The sequence below is a fragment of the Impatiens glandulifera genome, chromosome 3 (assembly GCF_907164915.1).
Source record: "Impatiens glandulifera chromosome 3, dImpGla2.1, whole genome shotgun sequence".
NCBI classification, from domain to species: domain Eukaryota; kingdom Viridiplantae; phylum Streptophyta; class Magnoliopsida; order Ericales; family Balsaminaceae; genus Impatiens; species Impatiens glandulifera.
The window spans coordinates 57,665,147-57,688,027 of NC_061864.1; the positions used below are offsets into that span (position 1 = coordinate 57,665,147).

Here is a 22,881-nt window from a genome sequence, read left to right on the forward strand (position 1 = left end):
CATTCAAACATAAGCATCCCAACCTAGGATTTTTGCATGCCATTTATTTTCATTGAGATGCATTCTTCCCCTTCCCCTTCCTCTTCCTCCTCTTCTAACGATAAAAAGGAGATTGTATTGAAGAGGATTATGAGTATTATTGTTTCTTATTTTTAATTCTCTCTTTGTATGAGCCCGTTCTGATTTGATAGAAAGAATTATTTCTGAATATTTAATAGCTTTTACCTATGTTATCTTCAACTTGAATTTCTGTATTTTTGTCTTCCTTACCTTTAACTTGAATTTCTGTATTCTTGTCTTTCTTATCTTCAGCTACAGACTTCACATCGGTTTTAGAATCTTATTTATCAACTTTAAAATTCTATGTTTCAACTTTGAAGTTCTGAGTGTTTTCCTCTTGAGTTTCCTCAACAATAACTTGAAGTTCATCTTCCATTTTCATCATAATCTTTTACATTACAGAAAATTTCTTTTCCTCTTCACCTTGATTCCCTTTACTTTCTTTCGTTGCTTTCCTTTTTCTTAGAATCCTTCTTGCTTTCTTCATCTGTATTTTCCTTATTTTTGTCTTTTTTATCACTATCCTTGACTTTCACAATATGCTCTTCCATTCTTGATTCTTCTATTTCATTTTTCTTCTATTTTACTTCCTGGGCTTTCATGATTCTCTGTTCTTCCTCAATTGCTTTTACATATTTAGTACTAACATGTTGGAAAGTATTGTATAAAGCACACAAGTTTGGCCTCCATTCATATGAGATTTTCATCACTATGGGCTCTCTCTTCCTATCAACAATTGTCATATTCTTTAGTAGTGTACTTTGAGGATGCACTTCAATACTTATTCTAGAAAATGTAAGGTGCTCTCCTCCCTTTGTAATTGAGTCCATATATAATGATTTCCCCAATAGACTAGCAAAGTGACTTAGAACTTCTGCATTATACATGTGTGTTGTGATGTTCCTAAGTTTGAACCATATTTGGGTTGTTTTCTTTGGCTTGCTTAGAAAGCTCAATTCTTCAGACCATCTCTCCAACTTTATATAGTTAGATCCAATATAAGTATGCCCGATATAAGTATGTGTATATTATTTGATACAATAGTTAATGAAAATATAAGTTATTGCTTAATTTTTTTTAGAATATTATAATCATACTTTGTTTTGTGTATTACTATATTGGTTGCAACCATATATTTTTAAACTTTCGAAGAAATATTATATTTTTTATTTTTAGTGATATAATTTGTGTAAGCATTAAAATTTTAAATACCCTAATTTATAATAATATTAATATTTTAAAATAATATTTTGAATTTTTTAATTCAAAATAATCAAAAGTAGAGGTTAAAATTAAATTAGGATTAATTATTTTGATAATTAAATTCTAATTACAAAATTTAATTAACATCTAATAAAAATAATAATTTGGGATTAAAATATTGTATTTATTTTATCCAAATTAAACTCGAAAAAAGTTTGAAATAATATAATTGTAATTTTAGACATAAATTATGTGTAATTTGTAGGCTAAAATAATAAAATAAATGAACATAATTATTATTATGCTGTCAAAAATATTTTTTGTATTAATTTGGTGAAGAAAAAAAATAAAAGAAAAGGGTTAAAATTCGATTTCAAATAATCATTTTATTAAAAATAAAAACTGATAATCTAGCGTGTCGAAAATAAGGGAATCGGCTGCAACAAGATTTATATTCATCGTATCAGGGCTGGATTTTTATCTAGTTCCTAGGAAGAAGTCACGCATCCATTTGTAAGCAAGGAAGCGTGCGCTCGAGTCCACACCGTATCAAATAACGGGACGTTAACCCCGTTAGCTTAAACACCCAATCGCCAACGAAACACCAATGGATGACAATAGAGCGTTCATTTAAACAAAATGAAGTCATTTTGTTCTCCTTCTTCGTTGAAAAATCTTGAACGTCGGAGGCTCGTGCTAGACGCCGGCTATCTTCCAGAAGATCTATCTTCGTCATTTTCCATCCTTATCCCTCCAAACTTCACCAGCATGCATGTCTCTCCATCGCCTTCAATTCTCCTAGGCTAAGAATTCAAATCCTACCCTAGAACTAGGTTGGCGAAGACAAAACACAAATCAAAGGATAAGGTTGTAGAAGCCAAATTCAATATGAAATCGAATGTGAAATTGACCTGGCTTGAATATAAATACTCCATAGGTGTTCTTCTTCCAAGCCATCGAACAAACTCCAACAATTGTAGCTTGCTTAAAGATTTCCACTAAAGTTCCGGCGACTGGATTTTTAAGAAATCATTCTTGCGTTCCAAGATTCGATCTAGAGCTCTGGAAAGTTTCATAAACAACATTGGAGTGTTCTCCAATCACTAGTAAGCTTCTAGATATGATGTAATTCAAGTTATGATTCAAAGTTAGAATTTTTCAAGTTCGACCGTGTTGATCTTGTTTAGGGCTCAATTTTATTCTTTTATAGTCGAAATCAATCCCTAGATGATGTCCAAGCTTTCTGTTGAAAAATATTTCATCAATTAAACCTCAATCAAAAAAACCCAAATTTGATTTGAAAATCTGAAAATTTTGAAATTTGTGTTCTTGATCTTTTGAACTTGAATTTTGATTCAAATAGTTTCCTAACATGTTTACAAACATGTTAGGATGATTTTCAAATGATATTACATACATCCAAATCATGTTTGATCGAACTGAAAATTTTGAAATAAAAAGTTTAAATTTCAGTTTTAAAATTTGTTATAGAAATCACTTGATGTTCTTGTTTTGATCGTGTTCGATTGTAAATATCATTTTGAAGTTGTTGGAACAAGAATTAGGCCATGATATGGCCTAATTCAAAAGTTCACAAATTTTGCCCTAGAAATTGTTTTGAAAAATCAATTATCTTAGGGTTTGATTGATCAATTTTAGGATTAGGGATTATGATTCCTACATCCATATGAGTTGATAGCAACTTACAGATCATGTTTCATGATCTGTATCAAAATATATAAACTTGCAATTTTAATACCAAATGGAGAACATTCAGTATTCTTGGACCGAGTCTTGTAGGATCGAGGACCGAGAAGAAGGACCGAGTATCCTCGGTCCTAACCGAAGCCAAGCACCGAGAAAATTGACCTAGGATCGAGACCAAGGACCAATGTTCTTGGCTTAGGACTGAGCCCTAGTATCGGTGTTCTTGATCTAGGACCGAGAAATCCGACCGATAATTCTCACCTAGGACCGAAAGGTCTGACCTGTTATCGAGACTCCTAACACCCACAACCAAGAAATCTAGATCTGGAACTAAGACTCCTAGACCTAGGACCGAACAATTTGAGTTCAGGACCGAGCCTCTCGAACCCTAGGACCGAACACTTTAGTCCTCTAACTGAGTATCCCGAGTCCCAATCTTGAGCAATCTCGATCTAGACCGAGCCCGTAAAAAATGGACCAAAGTCCTAGGACTCCAGTTTTAAGGCCTGTTTGGTTTGACTTTTCAAAATCCAAAATTATTTTTGTAATTTTGGAACTCCAATACATTTTCAAATAATTCTGAAAGGTCAGAAAATAATTTCAAAATATTTTCGGGATATTTCCCAAATAAATATTTTGACTAAGGCTCCGTTTGGAATTTTTTTAATTCTAATACTTTTATGATATTTTCAGGTCTTGTACTCAATTTTACATAACCGCAATCGCAGGTACGCACTTCTAAATAATTTTGTACAATTATTTACGTAATCTTAACTTATCCTTATTTAGGACCTTCGGACTACTAATTAAGGGAAATAAATGTTATAAATAAATCTTTTTATAGACAAACTTTTAAAAAATGAAACCATTTTCAACGGGTGTGGAGGACATAGCGCGAAAGCTTTTTCCCGAGCATAACCAAATAACGAATCCCTTTATGGAAAACTCTGTTATAAAGTGCGTTTATATTACATTTACTGATTTTTCTAAAATTATTTGGCGACTCTATTTTCAAATAAATATTATTTTCTTAAATTAATTATGTTTGATTAATTTAAACGGATTTCAATCAAATTATCATTTGATTATAACAAATCCCCATATTATTAAAATTTGAATAAAATTAATTGTTTTTACATAGTTAATTTCAAAAACATTCATGTATTGTTAAAATCTTTACAAATAATGTTTTATTTTTAAAAGATGTCTAGCATAGCACGCAAACCAAAGTTAAAACTATTAAACCTTGAGTCACTCTGAATCTCCGTATTGACACGTACTAAGTTACGGAACTAGTGAACAATTGAATGCTTGTTTTTCAAGTCTTATTGAGTCAGATATATGATGTCTATGGTGGTTTCATATTAGTTTTTTTATAACGATGTTTTGGAATTTTGTCAAAAAAAAACGATGAAAAAATAGGTTAATTATTTAAGTTTTTAATTTGTTAAATTACTATAATATCATTTTATATTTAAAATTTAATTTTTAAAATAAAATATTTTAATATTTTGGTTGATAAAATAAGTAATTTGATAGTTATAATGATAATAATACAATGAGATCTAAAAAAAAATTATAAAAATTAGGAGTAATCAATAAAAAAAAAAAATAAATAAAATAACCATCAAGAGCTGTAAAGGTAAAATTTAAAGATAAAATTTTCATAACTGTTATATATTTACATAATTTAAAGGTAAAATTTTCTTAAAAAATGTTTGAAAAAAAAAATCAACTAATTAATTTTTTACTTTAAGAAAAGAATTTAAAAAATATATTTAAAACTTTTACTACTTTCTTTTTTTAAGTTATATCTTTATTTTAATAAAAAAAATGTTCAAATCAATTTTATAAAATAAACTATAAATAAAAGAACAAAAAAAGTTTATATATATTATGCATAATATTTATTTAAATATATAGAAAAATAAATTGATTTTTTAATATATATATATATATATTATTATAAAGAACTTTATAGATATATTATTAGAAAGAAAGTGAATATTTAAATATATAATATTCTCTTTCTAAACATGTAAAATATATTCATTAATATTTTTAGTTGAATTGTGATAATCTATCTGCCACCATTTTTCTTTCATCTTTTAAAAATATTTATATTATCAAAATCTGTTATTCTCCTTCATCTTTTAATATTGAGATATAAATAGATCTATCATTCTTGTATCTACTCTTCATATCTATTTAGACAAACAAAACTTGTCAAAAAAATTTAACAAATTACTATCATTTAACATGGACAAATTAGTGTGCCTCGTATTATTGTTAACTCTTATCATTTTTGGTAAGTTTCTTATTTCTTTAATAAGACTTTGTTATTGATTATAATAAAATAATTTTAATTTGTTGATTTTTCAGAGAATAATAATGGAGTAAGGTTAGTTAATGCGCTTTTATGTCCAAACCCGAGTAAAACTTTTTACGGTGCATGTATAAATCCCAGTTGTAGTGAACATTGCAGGAATGAAGGCAACAGTTACGGAAAATGTAATGATTTTTATGAATTCAAGTGCACTTGTTACAAGCATTGTCCATAAATAATTATAATCATGTATGACAAAACCAAATTCTAAATAAAAATGATATCATTCTTATTTATTATGTGTGACCATTTTGATAATTTTCTTTAACATATAAATTTAATTTATAGGGTCGACAATTTCTAACTTAACACGAAAATACGATTCGAACTGAACACAATATAAATCAGGTTAGGATAATGTATTTTTGGGTTTGAATCGAAATAATATTTGATCTATTTAACCTGATTAATAAACATTTTAAAATATAGTCCATTTCAAATGACTAAAAAGATAGAGAAAATCTATTCCAAATATAAGAGAATCTAATAATACATTTAAAATATATTTTTTCTCATGTTGTTTAACAAATTTTTAATATAAGATAATAAAAGTACAGAGAAAATGGTTTGAAAGGTTTTTTTAGACCTAAATTCTAATGTATTAAGTAGACTAGTCATTTAAATTTGGAATGAATAACTAGATTTTAAATAAAAGTATAGACCTAAAGAGAAAAGAATATAAATTTAAAAATTTTTAATTGGGTCATTAAGCTGCCATCTTAGGAGTGGGTCTCACTTTATGCCGGCCCAAATAATATTACAAAACATACTTTAATGATTCGGCCCATTTTGCTTTTCATATTTGTTTTTTTTAACTAATTGTAGTTATTTAAATAAATATTTTTTCAATTGATTTAATACTTTTAATTTAAAAAATTTATATTTAAGGGGTTAAAATTTCGAATTAATTTTTAAAATTTTACGATATTAAAAAAGTTAACGAGTCTGATTTTAAATAAACTCTTAAATAGGTAAATTTTACAATTTTATGAGTTTATAAATATTTTGTAGTCATTTAAGTATTTATTTTTTAAATTGATTTAATACATTTTAAATTATAAAATTTATAAAATAAAATGTATAGTACTTTTATTTTGTGATATGGATTCACATTTTAGATTTGTTTTTATTCTTTGTAACGAAATTATTAAGACTCTTAAAATCTCGAGTTAACTCTTAAAATTCTACGATTTTACGGTTTCAAAAATGTTTATTGAGTCTAATTTTAAGTAAAGTTTTAAATATGTAAACTCTTACTATTTTAAATTTACGATAATAAAATTTTACAATTTTATGAGTTTATAATTAATTTCGATTTTAGGAGTTTATAAATAATTTCAATTTTATTATTTATATTATTTTACAATAAAAATAATTTTGTATTTATAAATTAAAAGAAGTTTATTTATTCAAATAAATAAATTAATTTTATTAATTTTATAAATATTTTTTTTATAATGTTGTTTATTTATTATTAATTTGTAATTAATTTTATATTTATATATATATAAAATTTTAAATTGATTAGTATAAAATACTTACCTATATAAATAATAATAATAATATTTAATTAATATTTTTCAAATTAAACGTTTACAATTTTAAGTAAACTCTAAATTTTAGAGTGTTTAATAAATAATTTTACGTCAATTCTCGATTTTAACTGTCTTAACAATTCCAATAAATAAGACACGTTTAAAACTTAAGATATACTTCAACCAAATAATTTAACTTTTAAAGGAGGCAAATCCTTTCCTAATTCATTGTTGGTAGTCTCATATAAAATTTAAATAATTAAACAATTGATAAAAAAAAATTAATTTTTGAAATAAACTTATAATAAGAAAGAACTAATACAATATTTTTTTTTTTAATTTAGAACGTTTAATTTAAGGAGAGTTCTAACCTATCAATTTTTTCTTTCAAATAAAGATTTTATTGAAAGGAAATTGTACGTAAACCTTATAAAGAATGTTAGTTGAACATTCCACACAAAATTTTGTTTGGGACCAACACCTTAACTAAAAATAATTTAAAAAATAATAATTAAGATGATATTGAGAAGGTAGAAATTGCCTTGGTAAAATATTTAAAGATATTAATATATAATAATATAATAAAAAATAAATTTAAAATAGAAATTATTTTAATATTTAATTAATAAATTGATAAATAAAATAAATAAAAATAGTGAAATAATAACCTATATGAGATTTGGTGGATGATCTCATGATATGTAAATTTGAGACTCTTTGGCAGCCCGTTTTAAGCAACTTTATTTTTTATTGTTTTAATAAATAATATGAGATATAATATTATAATATTAAAATTAATAAATATTATATATGATTTAAATTCAAACATATTAAAAACAAAGTTTTAAAGAGTGATGTTATATATGCTCATGCATAAGAGCTAGCATGATTTTAGGGCGACAGAATGAACTTAGTTAGGGCAAAGTTTAATATATAGATTTGTCAAACTCTAAGTTATTAGAAATTTAGAGTTTTTTTTTAAAAAAAAAATGTTGACATTTATAATTAATAAAATCTAGTGAAATTGTAAGGGTTCAATTTTAAATAATATTATTTATATATTATTATCATTTATATACATAATTAAATATAAAATTAATTTTAAAATAATAATAATAAACAAATAATATTAAAAGAATTTATAATTACAAAAAAATTACATTTGTTATAAATATAAATTCACTTTATTGCTATCAAATTGTAAAATTGAAATAATTTATAAAGTTATAAAATCATAAAATTAAAATAATAAAATTTTAAAATCAGAATTATTAATTTTTTAAAATGGTATGATTTTAAGACTTAAATTGAAATTTTAATTAAATAAAATTTTCAATATTTTTAAGGTCATCCTCGTCAATCAAATCAAAATACAATTTTATTTCTATTTATAAGAAGAATACTTTTTTATTATTAAAAGTTAGTTTTACTTACTCGTGTGTACATTGTCTTTTTTATTACCTTCCACTTGTTTACCAAGAAAACATCACTTGTTATTATAGAAATCATCTTTTCATTTTATTTTCTAGTGTATTTTTGAAGGAATTTTGGGATCTACTTTGGAATATACTTCAAATCATTTGGATGACCTTATATATTGTCATATGTTGGGTTTTGAAAAAGAAATGTTTTATAGTTTCTAAAACTAACATTAACAAAAAAAATACAATTTATCTTTACGTAAAATAGTTTAAAAGTTTATTTGACATTACAAATTACGGATTCGATTCTTACCTAAATCGTCTTAAATATTAGTGAAAATAATGAAAGTGGAGGGCATATATAAAAAAAAAAATCATTAAAAAACAAAACAAAAAACTTTTTTATCCAATAAGTTCTTTTCTTAAAAAAAACACAAGATCAAACAAGCTCTAAAGGAATAAAATAAAGGTGTATGATGCAATAATCACAATAACTCTTGCTTGATACTATATACCACCATTTTATTCCACATAAACAATCTGTTTTCAAAGAACACCCAAAGAAAGTTATAAATATTATTCAAACCCTAAAAATTTAACAAACAAAAAACAAATTCCAAATACAAATTAAATTGCATGCACCATTTCACTCATATATGTGCAATATTGTGAGTTAACTCGGCCTATACAAACCTGGTAATAAACAATAACATAAAAACTCTTTACCCATGTTATTATTTTCTATGATTTTTCCTTGTTTCAGGTAGTCCAATGAACAACTGTGTGTCCACTTCTTGCTCCTTCAATTCACCCGGAACAAGAGACGTCGAATCCAATGGATTTTGCACGACGTCGCTCTGTTTAGAAACACCCAAAATATCAACAAACAAACAGATATTAAAAGGAAGAACTTGAATTTAGTAATTTTCACCTTCTCCCTTAATTCAGCATTTTCTTCTTCTAACTTTCTCTCCTATACATAATAAATAAAACAAACAAAAAAAAAGTGAGTCTCAACCTAAATTTGTAAGCATGCTATATATAGAACTTCTAACTCACAGATTCTTTCAGCTGCTCGATCTTCTCAATGAACAACCGATTCTAACATAGAACATTAAAAGGCGACGAATTTAGATTAAAACCCTTTGTATTTTATTTTTGTTTAATTAAATTGTGTTAGAATATTAATTTACCTTTCTTGATCTAATAAAAGAAAGAGATTTGTGTAACTGTTCTTCCAACTTTTGCAACTCATCCAATGAGCAAGGCTCCAATCCATCTCCCAAAAGCTTCCTTAAAAGTTAAAAATATTACCAGGAATGAATTGAAATGTTCCTACAAATTAAACAAATCCATGCATGCATTAGAATGCACAAACCTTTTTGAGTTTTCAAGTTGTTCGATCTTCTTTTTCATGGATGCATCTTCTTCCTTGTTATTCTTCATATAAGTACATGATTTCTTAGCGAAATCTGGAAAATTAATCCCGACATTTGAATCAAGAGATGGTTGATAGAAGGACTTGCACAAACCTGTTTGTGGATGAGTCCACTGCGGCATGTGCTTCCTATTTCCTTGGCATTCTTTTCGTACCTCTCTATGGTTTCGGTTATGCTGAAAGATTCTCAAAGTGAACAAAATTGGTGAAATGTTACTTAAGTTTAGATGAGCATAATTTGAATTGATTACAGTTCTAAATTCTAATTTGAATTTTATAAAAAACAGGAATTTAATTTCAATTAAATACTTAATTTTGACCAAATGAAATCATGATATAATTAGGATGAAATTAAAACTTAAAGATTCATATACATTTTAATAATTTCATTGAAATTGATAATTGAAATTATTTATTTTACATCAAACAGATAATGAATTTGAATTGAAATTGAACCTACAACTTCAATTCTAATTTCAGTACCATAATCAAACATAACCTTTATTAGAGATTATGGAAAGTCTCTAATTACTACTTTTACTCATAATCCATATTTCCTAACTTGGAAATTTGAAATCAGTTGTTTTAGTTTTTCGTGTTTTGGTTTGATTGTAAAGTTCTCCAATATCTCCGTTTGTTGACTATTGAAGATGACAGTGGATTATCAAGTAACATTCAAGGTAGTGGTAGCTGTGACGAACATGTGTTGATTTATCATTCGCGATCAAATGTTGAAAACTGTTTTTTAAGCATGGGGCGTGGCATTCATGACAATTACAAACAATGGTATTCGAGGATACTCCATTCTTTAACAGATGACTCCACATTGGTTGTTACGTCCACTAATGATGAATGTTGATGATAAAATGAGCCATTTAGAAGAATGTATCAAAAGAGGGGTGAAATGACAGAATAGAGTGATGTCATTCTAAATTTCAGTTATCTCATACAGTTCTTCAATGCTTCTGTATCGTGGTGTTCTCTCACTTGAGTTTGCTTCGGACAAACTTTGCATCGGTAAGGTAGGTGGACTAGACTCTTAAAGCTCATCTATCCTTGGATGCTCTAATTCACCTCCTCCTTCAAAGTAATAAGAGAGTTGGACTCGTCTTCTTGAATGTTTCAATCTCATGTATATTCTTCATCGAACTCCACATTGTGACATAAATTTTTTTCCGTTGTTTGAATTATAGAGTTTATATCATTTGAAACTTGAGTCGTAGCCTACGAACACGAGCTTCTTGCTTTTATCATCAAGTTTCGTTCTGTCCATTTGACACATGAGCATACACAATACTTCCAAAGACTCTAAGATTAAAGATCTCGGGGCTTTCTTCCACTCCATGCTTCTTGTGGTGTCTTTTTGTGCACACTTTTTGTTGGAGAGCGATTCATTAAATTCACTGCACAAGCCATAACTTCAATCCAAAACTCCTTAGGAATTTGTTTGCTCTTGAACATGCATGGAGCCTGGTTCAATATAATTCGATTCTTCCTCTCAGCTACTCCATTTTGTCAAAGAGGATCTTGGAGTTGTCAAGGGACGACGAATTCTATGGTCGTCACAATACTTATTGAACTCCTTTGATGTGAACTCTCCTCCACGATCAGATGTCATGTCCTTAATGGAAAGACCACATTCTTTATCTACAAGAGCTTTAAAGTTTTTGAAATTCTCAAACACCTCTGACTTCTCCTTCAAAAAGTACGCCCACGTTTTTCTTGAATAATCATCTATAAAGAGGAGAAAGTATGTATTCTTATTGAAAGAACTCAGATTGATTGGTCCACACTAATGTGTGTACGAATTCAAGTGGTTTTGTAACTCTTGATGTTGACTCCTTTGAAAAACTCTTCTGGAACTACTTTCTAAGTAAGCATCTTTCACACAATTGGTCTGAATTGTGAATGGAAGGTAAGTCTCTCACCATCTTCTTATTCTCTAAAAGTTCAAGACTGTCAAAGTTGAGATTACCGAATCGTAGATGTCATAGTCATGATGGTTCGCTATAGCAAGTTTTGAGACACTTTTCTACATCATTTTGAATGTTTAGAAGAAACTATATATTCTTTCACATAGGTACCTTGGTAATCAAGTTATTTATATCATCCCTTATGTATATATATGTTATGTTCATTCAAGTGGATGCCATAACCTTTTTCCAATAATTGTCCCAAACTAAGAATATTATTCTTCAGGTTAGGCATATTGTAGACATTTGAGATGAATTTATGATTTCCATTCTTCATGCGTATGAGGATTTTATATTCTCATTTACCGCTATATGTGACTCATCTCCAAATGAAATATTTTCATATATTAATTCATTTAGCTCCACGCTCTGATCTCCACATATGTGATTGCTTGCACTAGTGTCAATTTACAATATGTTTGTTTGACCTCTCTTCTTGTATTAATTTTTTTCTTCTACAAGATTAACCCTTTCTTATATCTTGGTCGAGTATCTACACTCAAATCAAATCAATAATGACCAAACTTGTTGTAACTATAGCACTTGACATTAGATTTTCATACCTAGGCCATGAGTTGTCTCCTTTACGCCTTCTAATAGCTTGTGAATATCGACCTCGTTTTCCATTGTTGTTGTGATTACCTCTTCCTTTTCATTTCCCTTGTGCTCGTCCACGACTCCGTCCTTTTTGGCTTCCATGAACATTATCTTCTTTTATATTTAATTTTAGTAATGGCTCTATGACCTCTTTTTGTTTTTTCATCATAGGCTTGTAGAGAGCCCATGTGTTTCTCAATAGTCATAGTATTCAAATCATTATTCTCTTCAATATTAGTAATAATAAAATTGAAGCTTGGATTTAAAATACGAAAAGTTTTCTCAATGATTTTGACTTCACCATTTTTTAATTGATTAACTACAGTTAATGCTCCAGAGCAGTAATCAAAAATTATTTTGGATTCCTCCATAAATAAAAATTCAAACGTATCCTAAGAGTTTGAAGAAGAATCTTCTTAACTCGCTCGACTCCATTGTTCCAAGTTTTAAGAGTTTAAAATCTGAATTTGAGATTGACTTAGTGTAGTTTCATCTTGCTCCTCGAAGTCTTTCTCGACAACGTCCCATGCATTTTGAGCTCATATTAACACATTCATCTTCATGCTCCAATTGTGGTAGTTTGTCTTGGTGAGCATCAGAATTTGAAAAAGGAATCCTCCATTTGCCATCTTTGAATAGGAACTTCTAACTCTAATACCACTTTCTTATAAATTAGATTTAGGGAGATAAGTTTTAAAGAGGGATTAATATTTAGAAGGAAACTCGTTATATTATTTTCTCTCCATTTACTTACATCCGTAATTATACTTTTAATCTTAGTTTTTAAACTCTTTTTAAGTTCCATATATATCTACTTTATAATATCTTAGAACTTTATGAAATTCTTTAGAGTGTTCTAGATATGATTTCTCGATAATCTTTTAAAAACTAAATATTAAGATATTTGAGTTGTGTAATATATTGATGAGCCTAAATTAGTACTAACACAAAGTATCAAAATTCAAATCAAGTTTATATTTCAACACGTGTAACCTAAGTTGTTGAAGTCATTGGTACCTCTTGTGGCTAAGGTTGACATCGTGATGAGACTCTCACCCTTAGTCTCTAATTATTATTATTTTCAATTGAAACAAAATTGCAAGTCTTAAACATCCTTATAATCATTCAAATGAAATGAGTTGTTTAACGTGGAATCAAGACTTTTTGAATGTTAGTTCAAAACACTTTATTTTTATATTACTAAACAATGATGTTATGTAACGATTTTTGAGCCCTAGACTTATGTTCAGATAGACAATGGTAGAATTATATTGTGTTTAACGCTCAATTACATTCTTTATTAACAAAAATATGAAAGACATTTTATTTATTGAGAGAATAGATTGGAAGTTGATTTGTTAGACAGTCTAAGCAAGTTGTTGTACCGATTGATATCACTATTTGTTTTTCATTTTGGTTACTTATGTGATGTTCTACATTGATAAATCAAAGGAAATATGGACTATTTATCAAATTGGGGATAATAGACTATACATACATCCATGGGTAAATTTTTGGTTTGGATTGTGGTGACCTATTATTGCCTAATGTATTTGTAGTATGTTCTCGAATTTGTGGAGTTACAAATGGCATCCTCTTGAATCATGCGGGAATAAATTATTATGTGGGTCATTTCTAGATTGTTAAATGGGGGAGAGACTAAGATTGTGAATGAAACGTGACGATGACGTCATGAAATCACAGAAAATATGGACTTTTATAAGAGTGAAGTAAATTCGAGAAATTATATAAAATATAAACATTTTATAAGAGTAGAGTTAATAGATAATAAATATTTTCATTGGTACTTTTGGATTTAGGTTGTGATGGTCCATTTGTTGCCTAAAGTATTTGTAGTATGTTTCCTATAAGAGGACTTCTCTACTATATATATAATTAGACAAAAGCCTTCATCAACGGGAAGACACTCAATATACAAGGCTTCTTCCTATAGATCCTTATTACACTTTCCTTAATAATGATGCACAATTACACTCTTCTTTGTCATGAAGATTCATATACATCATGTTCTCGTGCACCCTAGTCTTTAGGGTACATGGGTTGAGGATTACACTAATGATGTTTTGGAGAAAACTCCACATGTTGAGGAGCCTGTGATTCACTTTGATTCCAAGTCTTTTATCTTTATTTCTCGAAACATGTTGTAAATCATGTTAAGAACCGAGATGAATACTTGATAAAGTATGCATCATAAATCACGATTATGCGGAACTCGTCACATTGTATAAACAAATCTTAAATGGGGGCGTGGATTAACAGACAAAAAGATCTTTAAGAACATTGAGAAAAAAACATATAAATATAACTTAATAAAGGCAAGAGAGAAAAGCGCACAAACTTTTCAGTGTTATGAACTTGTTAAGAATAATGAGTCAATATTGTATAGTATTTATATATTAAGGTGCTTAGTATGTGTTAGGTATATATTAAGGTTTATATACATTAAGAGCCACATTAGAGTTTAGGGTTTCTTATCTATATATAGTTGTCTCTAACTATTGGAGAGGTAGAACTTTTTAAATCTTTTTATTCGTAACTTTGTATCAGAACCATAGAATTAGGGTTAGGGTTTCTTTTTTGTTTTTTCCATCCTCTCTAATTGTTATTGGGATTGTTCTTGTTGCACTAATTTGTCATGTCAAAAGGAGGTCAACCCAATTCCAAAGATAATGATGGCGTTACTAGTCTGGGATATCATTTCAACTCATCCCTCATTCTTAGCCCTGTGAAATTGGATGGGTCAAATTAACTTGCATGGTCGCAAGCTTGTTTACTTTCGGTTCAAGCTAATAAAATGCAGAAATTTATTAATGGAATATCTAAGAAACCCAAGGATAATGATCCAAAATTGAATGATTGGGTATCGGACAATTCCATGGTGAAAACATGGCTCTTTAATTCTATGGAACCAAATATTCAAAAGAGTTGTCTATTTCTTTGCACTGTTCAAGAAATTTGGAACTTGATATCTAAGACATATTCCCATTTTGAAAATTTTTTGAAGGTTTATGAGATTTGAAAGAGAGTTCGGGAAATAGTATAGGGTAACATGACACTAACAAAGTACTATTTTAAGTTGACAGGGTTATGGGCGGAGCTAGATCATTATCGCATCTTCACAGTAGAATGTACGATGGATTTAGAGGCTTATCAAATGATTATAGAAGAAGATCGTCTGATTGACTTACTAGTTGGCCTAGATATTTACTATGATCCCATTAAGGAAAAATTGATCGGGAAGTTTCACTCCATGATGTTTCGACTACCCATGCTTGTATTTTGGGGGAGGAGACTCAACAACATACTAGTTCCTCAATCAAAATAATCTGATCATTCCGCTCTTGTTGTTACCCCTGTTCATGCTACTGCCCCATCAATAGAACTTTCCTTTGTTGATAAGAGTCCATCTTTGTGTGATCACTATCAGAAGACATGGCATACTCGTGATAGACGCTTCTTCCTACATCCTCACCTTCGTGGCATTGGCTGTGGTCTTGGTGGCGGCCGAAGTCTTGACTCTGGGAGACATCGTCAACATAGTGCTCACCTATCAGAGGAGACACAAATTTCTAGTATGGATACTCATTCACGTGCAGTAGAGGCTTCGTTAACGGCTTCTAAGACGAGTGTTCTTCGCAGCTTACTAGCAAACTCTTCTATTCTTTCCACATCCTCTCATTTTTCCCATTTCGGTATGGCTTCCTCCTTAACATCCACATAGTATTCTTCTAACTCTTGGATCATCGATTCAGGAGCCTCTAACCATATGACAAACTCTTCTAGCTTGTTTAGCTCTTATTTGTCTTAACAGAATACTATTTGGGTTGTAAATGGATCCCTTATACCTATTCTAGGAAAATGGTCTATTCAATTTTCTTCCAAATTAGCTTTGAACTCTATCGTATATGTTCCATCATTCACTTCAAATTTTTTATTTATTAAATGTATTATAGAGTCTCTCAATTTTTTGGTAACATCATTCCCTTCTTACTGTGTTTTTTAGGACATAGTAACTGATCAGACGATTGGTGGGGGTAAAGTCTGCAATGACTTATATATCTTGGAGAATGTGCATATTTCTTCAACAATGGTCCACCAAGTATCAATTAGCTCCTCGTTAAAGTCTTTGCATTCATGGCATAGACGTTGTGGTCATCCCTCATTTGGTATATTAGAACATCTTTTTCCTACTTTAACTAGACAATGTAGTAGGTCTGACTTTATGTGTGAACCATGTGAACTTGCGAAACACAAACATTTTAGTTATCCTATTAATAATCAGGACTCCATTTTATGTTATTCATTCTGATGTTTGGGGCCCATCTCGGGTTACTGGTCGTTCCGGTTATAAATGGTTTGTTACTTTTATTGATTGTCATACTCGCCTCACATGGATTTACTCACTTCGTCACAAAAATGAAGTATTTAAATGTTTTAAATTATTTTATGCTATGATTCATACACAATTCCAAATTGTTATACAGATCCTACGGACCGACAATGGTACAGAGTATACTGAAAGGGGGTTTGAGTCTTACTTATCCTCTCATAGCATTATGCATCTTACTACATGTGTCAAAACTTCTGAACAAAATGGGATAGCATAGAGAAAGAATTATCATCTCTTTTAAAGGTTGCTAAGTCTCTTATGTTTACTATGCATGTTCCTAGTTTTCTATGGGGAGATGCAATTTTGACTGCATCATGCTTAATTAACCGTCTTCCCTCTACTATTCTCAAATTCAAGACTCCAATATCATTTCTCCCACATACTTCAAAACATCCTCTCACACTTCGTGTATTTGGATGTGTCTACTTTGTTCATAATTATGCTCCATTGCGTGGAAAGTTAGATCCCCGAGCTTTAAAATGTGTCTTTATCGATTATTCTCCAACTCAGAAATGGTACAAATGTTATCATCCTCCCACTAAATGGATGTTTGTTAGTTTGATGTCACCTTTTAAGAGTCGACTCCTTATTACACCTCCAACTCATGGTTATCTCTTCATGGGAGAGTTTAGAAAAAGAAGAAATAAACATGGAGCCTTCTTCAATTCCCATCTTTGTCACTTAAGGGAAACATAAAGAGTTAGACCCTCTTCCTTTTCCAAGATAGGAGGAGAAGGAAGCACCTTCTAATGGAGAATCAAGTTTGACACTCGGTAGACTTAATGGACTGAATTTGTTGACATACTCACGTAGACAACATGAAGATGATATATTTCCCCAACAATTGTCTGATCTGAAAGTTAGTCCCACAGTTTCTCCTTCCTCCTATACAAACGGTAATCATTCTCTTTCTAACCTTGATCTTTTCATAGCTTCTAGAAAATGTTATAGATAATGTACTCAACATCCAATTTTTAACTTTGTTTCTTATAATTCTTAATCTCCTTTCTATTGTGCCTTTGTTTCCACTTTGTCTTCTCTTTCTATTCATTAGTGTTGGCAGGATGCTATACTTGAACCAAAGCACAGAAGTATTATGGGTGAAGAGATGAATGCTCTTAAGAAGAGCGACACATGGGATCTTGTGACTCTTCCTGTTGGTAAAAAATAGTTTGGTGCAAATGGATGTTCATAGTAAAATATAAGCCAGATGGAACAATTGAAAATTATAAGGCAAGACTAGTTGTGAAGGGGTACACAGACACATGGGATTGACTATCAAGAGACGTTTGCTCCCATCGCCATGATGAACTCCATTCGAATCCTAATTTTTTGTGTTGTTAATCTAGGATGGAATCTTCAACATCTTGATGTGAAGAATGCATTTTTGCATGGCAACTTAGAGGAATAAGTTTATATGGATGTCCCACATGGCTTCTCATATCACATTACAAAAGGGAAAGTGTATAAGCTCAAGAAAACTTTGTATGGGCTAAAATAATCTCCTAAAGCATGGTTGGGCAGATTTCGTAGTTCTATGATAAGGTTTGGATTCAATTAGACCATACAATGTTTGTTAAGAGACAAAGAGGCAAGATTACAATATTGATTGTGTATGTCGATGACATCATTGTGACGGGTGATGATGAAGATGAGATTAACTCAATCAAACAATGGTTGGCGACTGAGTTTGAGGTCAAATATTTGGGTTCATTGCGGTACTTTCATGGGATTGAGATAGTCAAATCATATCGTGAGATCTTTCTCTCCCAACAAAAGTATGTCATTGATCTCCTATCTAATACTGGGATGCTGGGATGCAAACCTGTGAACTTTCCTTTTGAAGATAATCATAAATTTCCAGAGGTGCTGGTATCGAGGTGGGTAAGGAGAGATATCAACGGTTAGTTGGGAGACTTATATACTTTATTCATACTAGGCCTAACATTGCATATGATGTTGGGTTGTGAGCCAATACATGCATGATCCTCGTGAGACTCGTATGGATGTAGTCCATCGTATTCTAAGATACTTGAAGGCAACACTGGGAAGGGATTGTTGTTTAAACTTCACGATCACCTAGATGTTTAAGGATATACCGACTCAAATTGGGTTAGCTCCTTGGATGATAAGCGTTCCACTTTAGGCTATTGTGCCTTTGTTGGAGGTAACCTAGTAACTTGGTGCAACAAGAAACAAACGGTGGTAGAAAAGTCTAGTGTCAAGATAGAGTATAGAGTTATAGCTTTTGGCGTTAGTGAGCTCTTGTAGACTTGGTCTCTTCTTGTAGAACTTAGTTTTACACCAACTAGCCCTATGAAGCTATTTTGTGATAACAAGGCTACTATCTCTATTACTCATGATCCAGTTCAACATGATCGATCCAAACATATTGAGATTGATCGGCACTTCATCAAGGAGAAGATTTCTAGAAGTCTCCCCTGTACCCCTTATGTAAAGACTGGTGATCAACTAGTCAATGTCTTAAATAAGGGTCTTAGTATAGTAGAGATTCTGTTCTCATTATAAGCAAGTTATGCACGATAAATATCTTTGCTCCAACTTAAGAGGGAGTGTTAAGAATAATGGGCCAATATTGTATAGTATTTATATTTTAGGGTCCTTAGTATATGTTAAGTATATATTAAGGCCCATATGTACATATTAAGGTAAGGTCTACATTAAGGTTTAAGGTTCCTTATTTATATATATATAGTTGTTTCCAACTATTGGAGAGGCAGAACATTTGAAAAAAAATTATTCATAACTGAACTACAATAAGAAGACAAGATTCTATCATGTCAATGATACATATGAGATGAGAATTGAAAATCAAATTAATCACAACTCTTTTCAGTTTATAAAATAAATAAGACAATTTTTCATTTAACCACAGTAATATAAAATATTCAAAATAAGTTAGGACAATAATTATCATAATTTAGTTGAACGAGGCATGAAAATCTATCACAAAATGTGAAATAAAAGGAACCACGTAAGAAAATCTTATTTTTAATAGACCAAAGTCAACGCACACTCTTTCTAGTATTGAGGTTGAGATGTCATAATTTCTTGATATTTGATGGTGTGTTATTTAATGTCCCATTTGCTGGTTTATTTTTATTATTATTATAAGAAAAAACAGACCTGAACATTAAGATTTTTGTTCTATTTTTTTCACGCAATCAAATTCACATTCACGTGTTTAATGAAATGATTTTATATTTTCAATCATAAGATGAGCACCTTTATTATAAATACAAGTTTAGAATATTTAGAATACTATATATTATAATTCTCATGCAAATTAAATGGATATTTGATCTTTTTGCCATAATTTCTAAAACATATATATATCTTGTTTTCATGCAAATTTTCAAAATGTGGAAGCAGCTACAACTTAGACAAATACCATTTCAAATTGTAAGATATATTTATTGAAAATGAGTTTTTTTCATTAATCCAAGGCTCTAAACATAAAAGTCACATTTATCGTGGAAAATATAGACTAATTCCTCTAATATGCTAGGTCTAGAATATATTATTTAATATAATTATAACTTAACTTCAAATTTAGAAGGAAAAATTATTCCTTTTGTCATTTTTAATCTGGGACACCAAGCAACATAAGAAAAAGAGTGCAAGAAAAAAAATTCTATAAATTGAACTCATCAATGAAGTGTGTACAATTTATAAAAACAAAAGTAAAAATCTTTTCATTAATAGACAATTAGCTTGAAGTTACATTACATTAAATATTGTAGGCTTATAATCAACTACACCAAATTAAGTATAAACAAGTTTATAGATGTTAATTTACAATTGTAATCACTATCTATATAGAAGAAAAAATAGTTGTAACATAAAAGGCTTAAATCTTAAAGTGAAGTGGAACAAATTGGGAAGATCCATTTGTTCAAAACAGTTAATTAAGACAACTTGTAAGATTTCTCTATAAGGTGAAATTGATTCTTTTGTGCATCAAAAAGTTCACCAATAAGACATAGTATAACTATCACCTCTAGTTACATAAATAATATCTATGACATTATTACTTATTGAACAATTCAACTGTCAATTTCTTTTGCTATATATATACACATAAAAGTTGCTCTAAATGAATTTCTTGGAGACATGAGTCTCAAACTTAAATAAACAAACATGAATTAGACATGCATGAATGCATTCTTCCATGAGATAATCATTATTGACCCTTTGTCCTTATACTCAATCTAATCAAAGTCATTTGCTAATTCTTTGAAATTAACCCATCTTAAAATAATAATTTGGTCACAACCCAGTACTAGATCAATAATTCACTCTAAGATAAGAAGCAAAGATCATTCATAGGTGTAAAAATGACAAGTTTGCACAAAGAAATCGAATGCAAAACATAAATAAAACTATCTATCACCTCTAATGTCATGGATACAAGGCTATAAATATGAAGAACATAAGGTGTATGTATGTACCTTAATTATAGCTAGTTCGGACCAATTAAGGTATACACATAAAAGTTGTGAGTAATTTAACTACATCATAGGCCTTGTTCTAAATGAATTTCTTGTTGACATAAGTCTCAAACTTAAATAACAAACAAGACCTTAGACATGCATGCATGCATTCTTCCATGAGATAATCATTATTGATCCTTTGTCCTTATACTCAATCTAATCGAAGCCATTTGCTAATTCTTTGACATTAAGCCATCTTAAAATGATAATTTGGTACCATAACTCTTTTATCAATTACAACCTAGTACTAGATCAAGAATCCAGTCAAAGATAAGAAGCAAAGCACATACATAGGAGGAAAAATGGCAACTTTGCCACTATCTATCACTTCAAAATGTTATGGATACAAGGCTATACATATGAACAACATAAGGTGTATGTGCCTTGTTTCTTGAATACCTTAATTAGCTAGTTCGGAGCAATTAAGGTATAGTTTAATTAATAACAGTCATTAATCGAGTTTGTTTGATTCAAATTAGTACTTATTATAAGCATCATGTGAAAACTTAATTAGAGGCAATCATTTGACTTAAATATGTCCTAGAAATTAAAAGCATAGATTGTTGATATAGTTCAATTTCAACCCATTTGTTTCAAAGGAGAGATTCATTAGATCCAATTAGGTTTAATTTAATTCAACTCTAAACTATATAAGAAATGAAAGAATTTGGAGAAAAGGGAAATAAATATATTTACCTGGAGCTAGAGTACTCATAGAGTCTTCCTTTAGGAGAAAAAACAATGAGAGCAATTTCAGCATCACAAAGAACCGAAAGTTCAAAAGCCTTCTTCAAAAGACCACTTCTTCTCTTTGAAAAGGTCACTTGTCTACTGGTTTCATTTTCTATTCTTTTCATCTGTGTTTTTCCTCTCACCATGATAGATCTCTTTTGGGTTTTCTTTCTTCCTGTTCACAGATCCAAGATAGAGAAGAAGAAAAAAAAGAATTTAAAGATGTCTAATTTCTTGAGACAGATCGATCTGACATCTAACCCATGAAAGAAAGAACCCTAGATTAGACTCTGAAGAAGAAGATGAAGAACAAGACAGCACTATAATATATATATGTAATATATTAGGAAAGGCAAAGAAACACTGAAAGGCCAACAATATGATCTCTTTCTTCTTTTGGTAAAATGCCCAAGAAACCATCTACTTTAAGAGAGAGAAATATCATAATTATAAATGTATTCTATAATTGGATTTCTAGCTCAGATTCCACTGTTTTTGCCCTATCTTATTCGATTTATTTCAAATAAAATAAATATATATTTATTTTATAAGACGGGTTTTAAAAAATAATATTCACAAACAACATTTCATTCCTTTTATTATAATATTATAAATAAGATAATTCAATTCATTAATTAAAATATTAAAAAAATAATAAATATTTTATCATCATATATTATTATCCACATATATTATTATCCACGTCTTTAAAATCAATCAATATTTTTTAAATAAAAAACATACCAAACAAGATCTAATAACTTTTTACCTAAATAATTAAAAAAATAAAATTATTTGAATAATTCTCCACCTAACAAGGACTGAAAGCTGTGTTGTGCGCGTGTGAAAGAGAAGAGAGAAAGAGGGTTTGTTTGCTTGGAAGGTTAAATTATTATTTTTATTA

At 29.5% G+C, this 22,881-nt stretch overlaps 1 protein-coding gene across 1 annotated transcript; it reads right to left on the reverse strand.

Annotated features, from left to right (window-relative positions):
* Positions 1 to 8,813: 8,813 nt before the first annotated feature.
* LOC124928556 (agamous-like MADS-box protein AGL19) lies at positions 8,814 to 22,378 on the reverse strand. Its single transcript, XM_047468795.1, has 7 exons — positions 21,942 to 22,378; positions 9,845 to 9,926; positions 9,691 to 9,752; positions 9,506 to 9,605; positions 9,372 to 9,413; positions 9,244 to 9,285; positions 8,814 to 9,169 (listed from the first exon to the last, which is right to left on the reverse strand). Exons 1-7 carry the CDS (start codon positions 22,121 to 22,123, stop codon positions 9,047 to 9,049), a joined length of 633 nt encoding a protein of 210 aa, XP_047324751.1. The 5' UTR covers positions 22,124 to 22,378; the 3' UTR covers positions 8,814 to 9,046.
* Between the last annotated feature and the right edge of the window lie 503 nt (positions 22,379 to 22,881).